At 32.8% G+C, this 14,674-nt stretch overlaps 1 protein-coding gene across 3 annotated transcripts in view; it reads right to left on the bottom strand.

The window, feature by feature from the left end:
- LOC122629218 overlaps positions 1-10,773 on the bottom strand; it is a 17,965-nt gene extending 7,192 nt beyond the window's left edge. The window contains exons 1-5 of one of the 3 annotated variants that reach the window (XM_043812374.1): positions 10,635-10,773; positions 9,116-9,332; positions 5,993-6,115; positions 2,110-2,355; positions 216-434 (exon numbers count right to left, since the gene is read on the bottom strand). In XM_043812374.1, coding sequence (XP_043668309.1) covers positions 216-434; positions 2,110-2,355; positions 5,993-6,115; positions 9,116-9,211 — 684 coding nt within the window. In that variant the 5' untranslated portion in view covers positions 9,212-9,332; positions 10,635-10,773. The remainder of the gene's footprint in view (positions 1-215; positions 435-2,109; positions 2,356-5,992; positions 6,116-9,115; positions 9,333-10,634) is intronic. The other 2 variants (XM_043812375.1, XM_043812376.1) reach the window with 2 other exon arrangements.
- Between the last annotated feature and the right edge of the window lie 3,901 nt (positions 10,774-14,674).

The raw sequence follows: 14,674 nt of genomic DNA, 5'->3' as shown, positions 1-14,674 counted from the left end.
AAATATAAAGAAATAGAGAACGTTTATGACAGAGAAAGAAGAAAGAGAAGAGAGAGAAAGAGAGAGAGAGAGAGAGAGAGAGAGAGAGAGAGAGAGAGAGAGAGAGAGAGAGAGAGAGAGAGAGAGTATGTATATGTTTATGAGTGAGTAAGTGATTAGTGAGATTATAATTGGCCGTTGGCGATGGTCGGAAGGATGTTGTGATGGTCTCGTACCGGTGGTTGAGTGCCGGCTGCTGACTCAGGGGCGGCTGTTGAGGATGCATCGGCCGTCGAGGGTGCGCCAGGGGTGGAGGAAGCAACAGGAGCAGCAGCAGCAACTGGGGCGGCGGCAGCGACGTCTCGCGAGGCGCTAAGACCGAGCCCTAGGCTCTGTGTGCCGGCGACAACGCGGTAAACCGTGCCCGCCGCTCTTGCCGCCCCGTCGGCTGCTTGCTACACGAGAACAAACACGAGAAAACGTTCTGTTTATTCAACATCGTTATCCCATGCAAACGTATCTCCTTAATAAACTTTTCCTTTTTTTCCTTCCTCGTTTCTATTTCTTTTATTTTCTTTTCATTTTTTTAATTACTGGTTTTTTACTTTTTATAAATCACTTTTTTTCAACCTTCTCGTTTTATAAATCTCTCGTATCGTATCGTTTATCTTTAGCTAGCACGCTTCCTTTTATTTCTCGCTGTGTAGCTTTCCTCGCTGAAAAAAAATAATCTTAACGGTACTCCAGAGAAAAGGCCTTTCTCTCGGAACTATAACCTTTTACCTTTTTGGCTTTTTCCTTTGTGGGAAAGTTTAAAATCGTATTCTCTGATCGATCGGTGGTCTTAGTTTTTACGAATTTACAAGACGAATCGTGTATGTTTAAATAATACGGGATATCTCGAGAATGTTGTTAATTTTTACGAATGATATCATTTCTTTTTCTCTTTCTCTTTTTTCTTTCTATTTCTCGTTTACTTTCGTTAGAAGTAACACAGTTCGTCTTGTAAATTTCGATCGATTAATCGATCAATCGCGATCGCTTAACGGATCTCGTTCTTAATCATTTCCTATTGCTTATCAACTATTATTTAATTATATTTATATATTTATATTTATATGTTTAAATTTATATTGATATTATATTTATATTAATCTGCAACAGAGAATTGTTTTTTTTTGTAAAGTGGAGTAGTAATGGAGAGATTTTTTTTTAGGAGTGTAGCGATGAGTTTTACCATAATTTTTTTTCTTTTCCTTTCTTCAGTTTTTTCTTTCTTTCTATTCTTTTTTTTTCTTTTTTTTTCGAGCGAAAACCCAAACGAGATCGATCGGTTGTAACCGCAGTGAATGTCGTGATATTCCGTGCACGGCGATCTTTGAGGGAGCTAAGGCCGTTCCTAGGTCAGGAACCTTGGAATAGGAGCTAGACAGCTTAGCAATTCGGTTTTACTTTCACTGCCGTCTCTGCACTAGGCGCCCTTGTCGTTGCCCGCACTAACGTACCTGTCTCTTATTACCCGACTTGCCAACGATATGTGCTCGAAGAGAATCCAGAATCGAAACGCTTCGTTTTATTTAAATAAATAAATAGATATATATATATGTGTATGTATATGTATATATATAAAAGATATAATATAAGTAAAATATATGTAATGACGTTACGATATGAACTTATTGTCATTAGTAAGCCTATACGAAACGAAATTTTTTTAAATATACACATCTATATAGAAATGAGTTGTTTTACATAGTAAATATTTTACGTAATGTTAAGAATGTTATTGTATAAAATAATGTATGTTTTTCATAAATCAAATCAATTAATTTCATCGATAAGGAAGGTATACGTAAATGTATAACTTTTATGTTATAATGTATATATATATATATATATATATATATATATATATATATATAATTACGAATAATTAAGTACTAATCATATTTCATAGGATTAATTGATTTGGCTTAATATATAATGTATGTAGATATTAGTGTATAAAATATATTTTGCTTCGTATAGGACGACGTATGAAAAAAGATACAGAAAGATTTCTAAATCTCTTCTACGATCGTTACGATAAATCGAGAAACTTATTTCTTAATGATTAAGACACTAACTTACCCTGATTATATCAAAAAGGAAGTTGCCTGAGCCTGCTCCGCTGCCACCTGCACTTGCCCCTAATCCAAAGTTCAAAAACCTTTTATTTCTATTCTCGTCATCGCTGCTTTCAACGTCCTCCAAAGGTGTTAAATTCGGTACCGCCTCGTTCGCTGATTGTTCGTCGGCAAATTGCACCCGTACCTCGTTGTTTTGTGATTCAGACCCAACCTCGTTAACCTGATTCTCTGCTTCAGGATTCACATCCTAAAAGAAAACGAATCGAGATAGATGCGTATTCTTCGGTATATATCATTTCTCTTTTTTTCGCAGGTCCAATAGCGCGTTTACAAAAAAACAAAATGTACACTACTAATGAATATACTAGTTCACCCTGAACCATTTATTTCAATTTTTATATTGTCAAAAAAAAATACGCCCCTTAAATTTGTATGAATCATCAGCCAAAATTATACAAAATATCTCACAAACCAATCATTTTTCAATTTTGTATCCTAATATCTTTTCATTCAGAATGGTACGAGGGGAATCAATTCATAAAAGAAAAAAAAGAAAAAAAAATTATAGAATCCATATAAAAAAGAATTTTGTAATTTGCATTTTGTATTAAAAAAAATTTCATTTTGTAATTTGTATCGATGTACTTTTGTTAAAAATTCCATTACACTATGACAGGAGCTTCATAAGCAATCTAAAATTTTACTCTATAATTTTTTTTTCATCTTCAATAGGAGCAGAGTTATAGTTCAGTCCAGTTATTAGATTCACTTTGTATTCTACGAATTAGTGTGTATGTGTGTGCGCGCGCACGCGCGCGTGCGTGTTTGATATATCTGTGTGTATACATATATACATGAAACTTTCGAGCGTCAAAGAATTTCGTTGTCCAGCAAGTTACAAAATTTGTCTGTTTTGCTTCTTTCATTTTCTTGGTATTTATTTTTAGTAAGAAATAAACCTTGAGACAAGACTTATTATTCTGATGGCCTATAAAGCTACGAAATAAATCGAGAAATTATATTCTCAAAAAAATAATCTCGTTCGTTACGTTCATTAGGGACAAGCGAATTTTTTTCAGATTTCTAAACAACATTACGTTAAGTTGCGTCATACACTTATTTTTATTTCGTCATATTAAATTATTCAGACGATTGACTAAGATGTTTTTCACGTTTATAGAGTTCTAATAACTTTTTAAGTTTCTTTTATCTTAATCATTTATCAGCTTAATTACATAATTATAACGTTTTTCGACTATAAAGGGTAAGAAAAGAAATAGAAAGAAGAAAAAGAAAGAGAGAAAAAGATTGATTCTTTGACGCTTGGTAGATCACGATTAGTCGATCACGAAAATTAGCGATTTTACATTCACGCACAATGTCTTGAAATTGGCTGATTTCAATGAAGAGCTAATTAATAATTGATTACAATATCAATAAATTACAATTGTTAACATTTTAAATGAGGGTAAAAGGGGGAGAGGATTGAATTTCTATCAAAGAGTTACTTTTTTTATAATAATAAAATTATTACTTACGAGGAAGTGTATACATTATATACACTAATATCTAATTAATCGCTTTTAGACGATTCAACGTTTTGTTTCATTCGAGCACGATTAATTTGTACCAATTGCTTGCTATTTTGTTTCCAGGTTTTTACATTCCTCCTTTCTTTTTGATTTTTTTAAACAATAAGAAATTAGAATCAAATCATCGCTATAACTCAATGACAGACGGACACCTTTCATGTTTACGAAATATGAAATACGGATATGAAATAGTATCTTCGAGAAACGATCGATCGATAATAATCGATCGATGATATGGATTTTATTATATCTGCCATGATTTGCATTAGATTTTGCAATTAATTGAAGACAAAAAGTAAACATGTACATAGAGAAGAGGAGGCAGAGAGAAAGAGCAAAAAAGAGAAAGAGAAGAAAAGAGATCCCAAAAAGTTAGATGAAAAAAGTATGCACAGAACTCTCGAGACATCACAATTTTATCTGAATAAATTTGATAACCGCAGCTGTCTTTCGAGCGCGGTAAAAGATCGTCCAGAAAATTTTCAATCAAAAGCCATGGTTGTCCCATTGATGAAAAGGTCCCATATCATATATATAATATGAGTTAGCACGATATACAGAGGAGACATATATATGAATACAGAGCAATGAGATATATAAAAAAAAATATCCGGGAAAACAAATTGAAGAATTTCCGCAGTAGTACTCTTTGTGTGCGGTCATCTTTGTGACGAGATAACAATCAGCAGCGAAAAAAAAGAAAAGAAGTGAAGAGCGAGACCAAAAAGACAACCGTACGATCGAATAATCGTCGAAAATTTTACCCGCAATTTTGCGGCAAACGATCACAATACCGAGGTATTGAGATCGTTTGTTGCGTTCTCGATCGTTGCTGATGTCGTAGTAGTAGCAATTGTTGTCGTAGTAGGAGTAGTAGTAGTAGTAGTAGTAGTAGTAGTAGTAGTAGTGGTGGTGGTAGTGGTAGTAGTAGTAGTGTTCGATGCCTTAGTAACTTCATCGTTGTCTGGCGGAAAGGTAGGAAGAGAAATCGGAACTCTGGAATCGTTCAAACTGATCGAATCAACGCGAGCACCATTGTCATTATCCTTGTCCTGCTGATCGTCGTTGAAAGGCGATGCTATCATTACGGTCGAGCCATCGTTGTTCGCTCTTCCAGTACCGGTGCCACCACCTTCGCTATTATTATTGCCAAGGACGTTGCGTAGTACGATCGGGCCAAGGACACGGAAGACTTCCGCGACTATAGCGTTCACCTTGTTATCAATCATCTAAAAAACAACATCACTTAACCGGAAGGAAGAAGCATCGTTTGCTCCTTTTTCCATCCTTTTCTCTTTTTGGCAATGAATTTCTTCCTTTTTTTCTTTTTTTTTTTTGATTATGTTTTTTTTTTTCCGACAAACAACGACAAAACAAGACAATGACAACGACGATGACAACGACGACGACGACGACGACAACGACAATTCTGAATAGCCTTCTAACTCTTGTAGAAAATGATTTCCAAAAAGGATCGATGCCGAGCATTCGATGATTTTGAAATAATTTAGAACGATCTCGGAATATAAAGTGATGGCGATCTTGGTCTTCTGCAACCGATTTGTTACCAAATCGATTTCTGTCGCGTAAAAGTGTCGGCCGGCATACAAAAAAAGGAATGGTCCGTGGTAAATCGCTACCGTCATGCCGTCTTACTTCAATCTAGGATATACATTCACATACACACACACACACACACACACACATAACGGCTTGTAGAAAACAGAGAGAAATTCGACAATAAATTGAGCAATGAAAAATATCTTAATCGATGAAATCTCGTTTTAACGCAGCAACACCCATTTCATTGATCATCGTTTTAATTCAACAGATAAATTTTCCAATTTCACTTTATATACGCGAAATTAATTGAAATTGAAGAGATTAAAAATCCTTATAAAGGATTTTTTTGAAAGCTCTGCTTTCTTTTACAAACAGATGGACGATCGAGTCGCATCGAATTGCATTGAGATTGAATTAATAAATATAAATATGAAGAACGAACGAATAACTTTCTCAACAGTAATTCCAATTGAAAGGTGAACTATCGTATGAACCCATACGTTAAGACATTTTAAAGATCATGATCTTTAAAAGACGATCGAAATTTTAATAAAAAATTCGTTCTGAGGAACATCGATGGAATCTATTTTAACGTAATTAAGTAAATATTTAAATAGCCCTCTTTGATCGATCGTTTCAAATTTTTAACTCATTTCAGTTGGATTATTATTTATTTTCTTTTTTTTTTTAATTTTATTTTGCCCCAAATTACCAGGTGTCAGCTCTCACCTGAGAGATATCTGGAAACAATTGACGAAGGATACCAATTGTCCTTTTACTCCTCAGTGCAGCTTCCTTTTCCGCTTCGACCATTAACAACCGATCGAGAGCCTGAAAAAAATTTCGTTTGGCCTTTTTCTTGATATTATGTCTTCTTTTTATTTCTCTCTCTTTCTCTCTCTGTCTCTGTTGTTCTCTCTCGCAAAATAAATCTGCAATTGTCAAGCCGTATTCCTTTTCTCTTTCTATTCTTATACACATGACCATTGACGTTGATAATAATGCTAAATCATTCGTATTACCATCAAGGAAGTAAATACTCCTCGGAGTCAACGATTTGTCAGCTTAAGTGGAAGCGAACATGTAAGGGAACAAACGTATACTATACTCGAAGAATGCATTTACGATTTACGAGTTTGGAAAAGTTCATTAGAGATTATCAATGTCGATGTTTAGCTAATCTCTTTTTCTGTTTTCTCTCTCTTTCTCTCTCTCTTTCTCTATTTATCTCTATCTATCTATCTATCTCTTTCTCTCTTTATATATTCTTGATTAATTAAAATGATCACGTGATAGTACTTAAAATTAGTGATTCTATTTGATCATAAACATAGAATTTTAAATAAGTTCGTTAAAACAATCCAATGATATGTAGAATCGATTCGTCTCCTCGAATGTTTATTTTCCAACGAATAATATAAAAATATTCGATAATAAAATAGATCGAGTTACCATGTATCACTCGACGGGACACTATGACGTTGCTCAACCGACCACAGCACATTTCACTTTCCCTGAAACCTCGTTCGCGTTCTCTTACGCATTCCGCGTTTTCTTCCAAAACCATTTCTAAGAAGAATATTCAACTCGAACGTTTTATTGCATCGAACGATATCTGTATTATTTACTTCGTTGTGGAATTTTAAAAATCTTTTATCGAGATCACGACGCAATCATGGCTCATTGAAATGTTTGATTGAAGATAATTAATCGTTGATAATAATTGAACGAAGATATAATCGTTGATAATAATTGAACGAAAATATAATCGTTGATAATATTTATTATATACTGACTCAATGACTCTTGAGATTGTTGAGATAACTATAAGTAATAATAAATTAACGTTTTCCTCTTTATCTTTTTTTTTTTGTTCTTAATTAAAATTGACGATTTCGATTAAAACGAGTGTGATTTAATGGGACGCCACGTTATACAATGTATTAAAATGTTATCATAGTTCTGACATGCCAATGAGATGCTAAAAGATAAATTAGAAATATCACATCAGATAAATTCGTTCATGGAATAAAAGATTAAGAAAGAAAAAGAAAAGAGAGAAAATCTTTAGCAATTATTGTTTTGTAATTGAAAAAAAAAAACATTATCAAAAAATCACGTATTTCGATGGAGAGGTACTCTTTAAAAGGATTAGAAATAAAAACTCTTCTTTTTTTTTTTTAATTCGATCGAAGATTAATTCTCATGAACGAATCGTAGATCTTCGTACGTACGTTTCGTGCTTATCGCGTTAAAACGCACTATCTGCGTAATTATGCATGCGTGTATATATATGTGTGTGTATGTATGTTTGCGTTTATGTACGTGTATGTGTTAAGACTGCACTTTCCATTGGGCACATCGATCGAGCTCGAAGAAAGTGTCCGCCGACTTCGTAGCGTTCGCGGCCAGTGAAAGTGTCGGACTAAAAGAGACGAGAGGAGAGTCAGCCATGATGGCTTCGGACTCCCGCAATTTCGTTTGTGGACCATACAACGTTATTCCATCTGTCTATTTGTTTCAATGTATATATACGTGTGTGTGTATGTGTATGTGTATGTTTGTACGCGTATATTTGTATATGCGCGTACACGTATATATGTATCCGCGTAAGTAAGTATACGTTTTATCATAGACATTGATCGATTGTCGAACGACTAACTCTTTTTCTTCTCTCGCAAATAATTTCTCGATTATTTTAACTCGATCCTTTTGACGAACGGTAATTTCGAATTTTCCACGTGACTGACTCCGTTTCGTCACGTTAAGATAAAACTTTCAACCAGTTGCGACTATTTGATACCTCTTTCTTTTCCTTTGTTGAATAACGACAATGTCGAACGTTAACGTTTACACGACTACGAGATATTCATAATTTCTAGACAAATATCATCATCATCGTGAACGTACGTTCGATATTAGTTTTTTTTTTTCTTTTTCTTTCTTTGTTTCCTTCTCTTTTCTTTTTCTTTTTTCTTAACTATATATATTTTTGTACTTTTTCTTTCTTCCAGGAAAGGAGATCTCACTCTCTCGTGATCTTTATTTATTTTCACCGATTGATTTGAGGCGAAAGCTATCGCTTTTGAGTAAGGAAAAGGATGCAATTAATAATTCGATTGTTACAATTAATTTATGACGATACTCACGACAATCAAGAACTATATGTGTGTATAAACTATATGTATGTATAATCTCTCTTGTGTGTGTATGTGTGTGTGTAGAATAAATATATAGGGACACATACATGCATATATATGTCGTAGAAATTTAACTTTCTCCGAGCTTGAGCATATCGAGAGACAAAAGGCCAGTCCGGACCAGTTTTCCATAAAGGATAAAGTGACCTAGTGACACAGTGAAAGTTGTCATAATACTCCCGATTACGTAATTTGGCAATGCTCATGAAATAATTTGATTTTCCAACGAATTTTTTATCCTTCATTATTTTTCGATGACCGTCATGCCTATAGTTAATTTATCGTACACACAGTATATAGAATGCTCGATCAAACGGAATCGAATATGGCAACACGAAGTTGTTTTTTTCCGTGTTAAACGATTCTATTAACAAAGTCAATCCCTATTTCTTTCTTTTTCTTTTTGCCTTGTATAATTCGTTCTTCGCATTGCTTCCACTTGCATTCTTATACCCTACACGTTAGAACGATTTTTAGAAAGTTCACGTAAACTTATTAATTCTTATGGATATATATATATATATATATATATATATATATATATATATATATAAAGAAGGAGGAGAAAAAGACAGAGTTAAAGAGAAACAGAGAAAGAGAGAGAGAGAGAGAGAGTGAAAAGAATGTTCGAATTTGTATCCTATTCACTTACCTCCGATCGAAACCCTCTTTCTTGTGGCACAGGATGTGAGCTAACCAATGCGAGAACGCTGATCGCAGCTACCAGAGTCACCATTGTATACCTCATTATGATTTTTCTTTTTTTCTTCGTTCTTTCTGCTCTCTTTTTTCTTCTTTTTTCTTTCCTTTTCTTCCCTTCCTCCTCTTTCTTCTCTTCTTTTCTATTTTCTTATTGTCACAACGTCTTTCTGCAAACGAAAGAGAATGATCTTCGTATTTTTGGTAAAAATGTGTGATGATGATAATGATAATGATGATGATGATGATGACAACGATGATAATGATGAGGATTATGAACAACGCGTCTAGATTTTTCTATGTCTTCTTCGAAGGTCATGCGCGTTAAACATTATAATAACGATATCATGCCAAGAACGCATTAGTGCAGACCGGAAACGAATTGAAAAGAATTTAAAATAAGGTACAAGTGAGGGAGCTTGGAAGATCGATAGGAAGAAAGAAAGGTGATGGTGGTGGTGCTGGTGATGGTAGTGGTGATGGTAGTTGTGATGGTAGTGGTGATGGTGATGGTGATGATGATAGTGGAAGGAGGGTGGTGGAGGAAGAGGAGACGAGAGGAAAGGCTCTCCTTTCTCGAGCATGGTGTTCTGCTAAAGACTATCACTTTCGACCGAATGAAAGTCCGAAGATGCCGTTCGCATCTTCATAACGGGAGAATTTTGAATGACGACGTAAAGTTGTTGTACCTTCGTGAAAAAAATAATTTTTTTTTTCTTTTTCTTTTTTTTTTTTTTTCTTTCTTTCGTTACTTTTTCGTCTATACTACGATATCGTTTGATAGAATATCGTTACGATAGAATAAATGTTAAAATCGATAATTATTAATAATATTATTGGTGATTAATTTTCATTTGAACAAGTGGGTGGTCGGTGTAAAGAATCGATTGACGTCAAGGAAATGATTTGTGACGATCATTGTTGTCACGTTAAGACAATACCGATTCAACGCACACATTATTTTCTACTTGACGATCGACGGTATTGCGATATTCTATAGTCTCGAGGTCAATTACTTAAGTTACATTTTAATTCGTCGAAATTTATTTCCAACCAAGAAACAAGATATATCAGAACGAACGAGCGTAATATATACTTTTTTCTTCTTTTCTTTTTTTCCAACACCCGACACGGAAAGTGAAATTATCGACGAAATCACATACTTTTGAATCACGATTTTCCTCTTTTTTTTCTTTTTTTTTCCCTCCGGATCAATTTCTTTAACGATTTACGATCTCTCACTCAAAGATTTCACTTCCCTCTATGAAAATATTTCCTTCAGAAATAACTTTCAAGTCATTTCCATTTTCCATTCCTATTCCTATCTGTCGCTGCCGACACGTGCTTCGATTAACATGCCAAGAAAACCCGTCGAATCTCCAAGAAAATTCCACGGATTAACATACGCGTACTATGAAACGACTTATCAATAATAAATTTTTTTTTTTTATTTTTTTTCCTCACATAATCACCTTCGTCGCACGATCAACGAATTTTTCCTGATTTTTCATACACTTTGGTGTAACGAGGTAAGTGGTACGGAGAGAAGTTCACAGTTAATGAAAAATAGAGAACAAAGGCCACGTCGAAGTCACCACAAAACACATATATAAATATATATATATATATATATATATATATAAATAATTCGATCTTTATGTGTGTGTGTATATATATATGTATGTATATGTATATATATGTGTGTGTGTGTGTGTATATGTACAAATTAATATTTATACGTATGCGTACGTAACAGTTTCCAAAATTTATTTAAAAAAAAACTTTCGATTCAGTAACTATAAAAAGAAATGATGTTCTTAAAGGAGCTCTCGACGGCCCCGTTCTCGTCGACTTTTCTGTGACTGTCTGTGTACCGGCGCTTAGAGAGCGGCTTTTATTAGAAGGAGGAGCCTGGCACCACCTCCACGCTACACTTAACTCTGGATTCGTCGTCTCTCTTTCTCTCTCTCTCTCTCTCTCACACACACACTCTTCCTTCCCCTCTTTCTCTCACTCCTCGAGGATCCCGAAGAAGGGATCCTGATAAACGATCGGTTGATTGTCAGAAGATTTTCATTTCGACGAGGAACATCGAAAAAGATTCATCATTCTACCTATAAAGGATCTAACGATCTATTTCAGATAGAAATGATTCGATAGGTAATAATGTTCTTTCATCTATTTTTTTTTTTTTTCTTTATATTCTTCTTTTTATATTTTTTATTATTTTTTTAAAGAGCAAAATTATTTCTTTCTCGAAATAAATAATACACGTCCTGGATTTGTTTCTTTTTCTCTTTTTTTTTTGTTTTATAATAACAAATAAATAAATCGAATTTGCCGTTTTCGTAGCATGATTCATTGTATTAAAGTTTTCTTTTTTTTTCTTAAATTTTTTTCGAACTCTATATTAAATAAATCATACTGTAAAATTTGACATAAGTTTATTCTCGTCTCACAGGAATGAAAGCAAAGTTCGAAAGTTATAGTTATTCATTCAAGATTTCACTTGCTAATTTTCATGCTTGATCTAGCCCGACTATAGATTTCGACGATGAGAGTTTTGTTACGCGAATTAATTCGTGATTCCAACATGATCTTATATAGCTTGACAAATATTTGCTCTCAGAGGATAAATTAAAAAGGATAATTTTATTTTTTGAAATACCCAACAATTTTCTTTAAAAAAATTCATTCCCATAAATCTTTCAAAATCACTTGTCCAAATCGAAATTGTTTAAGAAAAATTCGTATCTTTGAAAAAATATCTTCAATAATTTATTTTCGAATATTTATATCTAATACTAGATATACAAATAAAAAAGACAAAGACACGTTTTCCCCAAGCTAAAACATTGCAGTCTTCAATGTATAGATAAGAAAAATTGTAATAAATTTTAATGATTTATACATATTGTCAAAACTATTTATCAAAGATATATATATATATATATATATATATATATATATATATATAGAAAAAAAAGAAAAAAAACAAAACGAAGAAATCATCGAACGATACATAATACACAGGACATTAAATTATTCGTTCGTTGAAGTATAGAGAGAATCGAATATCGCAAAAATATCAAAAACGTGGCAATCACGAATTGAAAGTGTTTCATAATGAGTTACATGTTAAAATTATATATAAATATATATGCAATAAGTATACAAAGCGTAGTACAAAGTTCCGTGAGTTTAATCCCATTATAAAGTGTATTCTATGAGTAGATAAAAAAAAGAAAAAAGAGAAGGAGAAGGAAAGAAAATGATCGATAAAAATTCTATAAATGATTCCAATATAAATAATATGATTTTTATTGCTCCTGTTTTAAACTACTATTTACGTGATTCAAATATAATGAAATAGAAGGTTGACACGTTCGAATTATGTATTTTCAAACAGTAGATTTAATGATGAATTTATTACAAATCTAAGTTTGGTAAGATTTATTTTCATGTTTTCAAATACGAAACAAACTGGTTTCTAAGGACTATGTTTTAAGATCATCGTGTTTTGCATATTTATTCTGTGGACAGCGATAAAATCATTCGAACGTGAAAAGAATGATATTAATGCGTTCACATACACACTCGTAATATAAATTCAAAACAATTATAATCAGCGAAATCAAATAAAATTCTTGCTGGTATCTTCCTCGAATCGCGACATGACGTAATAAACATCGTAGCGTACTTTCGTTTGCTTTCACCAAAGAGGTATGCTTATATATTCGTAAAAATGTAAAAAGAAAAATAAAGATTAACTAATGAGATCGCGATCGAAACATTTGGTTGGAGAAAAAAAGATGAAGAAGAAAGAAAAAAAGAAAAAACACCGAACGAACGGACGCACGAAGGAACGAACAAACTAATGAAAAAAACATTTTCTTCGTATTTTAGTACCAATCAAAAAGCAGATATTATAATACTGATCAAAGTTCATTCCGTTCCACGTAAAAAATTCAAAATCATTGATCTCCTATCCACGCGATCGTCCAAATCGTTAGATCTATCTTGCGATTCTTTTTATATTTCATTCTTCTTTTTTTTCTTACTTCGACATTTCCGCTTGTTACTTGTCAGCAAGCTCGAATATCAGGGAATATAATTATTTTCTTTTGTCTCTCTTTCTCTGTTAAAAAAAAAAACAAAAAAAAAAACAAAAAGAAAAGAAGAAGATGATTAATTCTTCGTTCATTGCCTCGTTTAAATATAATAGTATTTACTGTACGTCGAATATAGCATAGTATAAACGCACGCTGCGTACTACTTAGACATATAATTTGTGATATTTATCTCAAATTTATTTTACGTTTCCACGAGCAATCTCTTGGTATCGAGTAATTGCAATAATACATTATATAGATCGACAATTACGATAGATATACTTGTTTTTATTTTTTCTTTTTTTTTTCTCATTCTTGAAAAATTTGCGTTTGATATCATGGACCAAAATTTAACGTGGAAACGTGGACATATCGCGGTTTACTTCCGATGAGAACTTTCGACTTTACATAACTAACCCGATACATTCGCACCAGACTGTTTAATGCACTTTCATCGACATTCGTAGAGAATATCTCGACGAATTAGAGAAAACGATTGAACGATTTTGCCGAACTGTTGTATATAAATACGAATAAAAGTAATTAAATATCTTCGATGAACAATAACATTGAATTTCGTTGCTTCATTTATTATTTTACATTTGGACGAAAAAGAAAAGAAAGGAAAAGGGAGAGAAAAAATCGTTGGAAAAGAAGAAAGAAAAAAAAAGAATTTCATCACAATCGTACGTGATTTAAATGATATAAGCATTATTTCGTTGTTATATTGTTTATATAAAAAATATTTTCTTAATCTAAAAATCGTTATCTCGAATCAGCCTTACATAAACTTTCATATAAAAATAAGAAGGAAAGCTATCAACGATGCTCTTATTATTTATTTTTCATTTCTCTGTACGATACGTACACACACACATACACATATACACATACACAAATGCATGTGTGTCGTTGATTTCCGATCCGCGTAATCGATCTCAAATTTACATAACGTCTTCTGGTTTGTTTCAGAGCAAAGACGATAACAACGATATTTCGTTCCGGTAAGAGAAAATTATCTCAAGGAAACGAATCGGACGTGTGTACGTTCGATCATCATCGGCCAATCACGTTAAAATATTGATAGAATTAATTACGTACGTCGAATAAAACCAGATTGAAGTGAAATTTCTCTCTCGGTGATGTAACATTAAAAATTTTTATTTTTTCCTTCTTTTTCTTTATTTTTAGAAATTTATATTTATATTTATATCTTTTTTAATAAGGTTCATTATATTTGTTTCTAAGTTTGACGTTTCTGTTTTGCTGGAAATTATAGGATTAAATTATCAATACATTATATAATTGTCTTTGATATATTATCAAGAATAAGAAAAAGAAAAGAAATATAAAGAAAGAGAGAGAGAAAAGTCAACGATCGTATATAAACACACTGGTAT

The sequence above is a fragment of the Vespula pensylvanica genome, chromosome 5 (assembly GCF_014466175.1).
Source record: "Vespula pensylvanica isolate Volc-1 chromosome 5, ASM1446617v1, whole genome shotgun sequence".
Classification (NCBI taxonomy): Eukaryota; Metazoa; Arthropoda; class Insecta; order Hymenoptera; family Vespidae; genus Vespula; species Vespula pensylvanica.
Note: the sequence above shows the minus strand (reverse complement) of the source record. Positions and strands in the feature narration are given on the sequence as shown.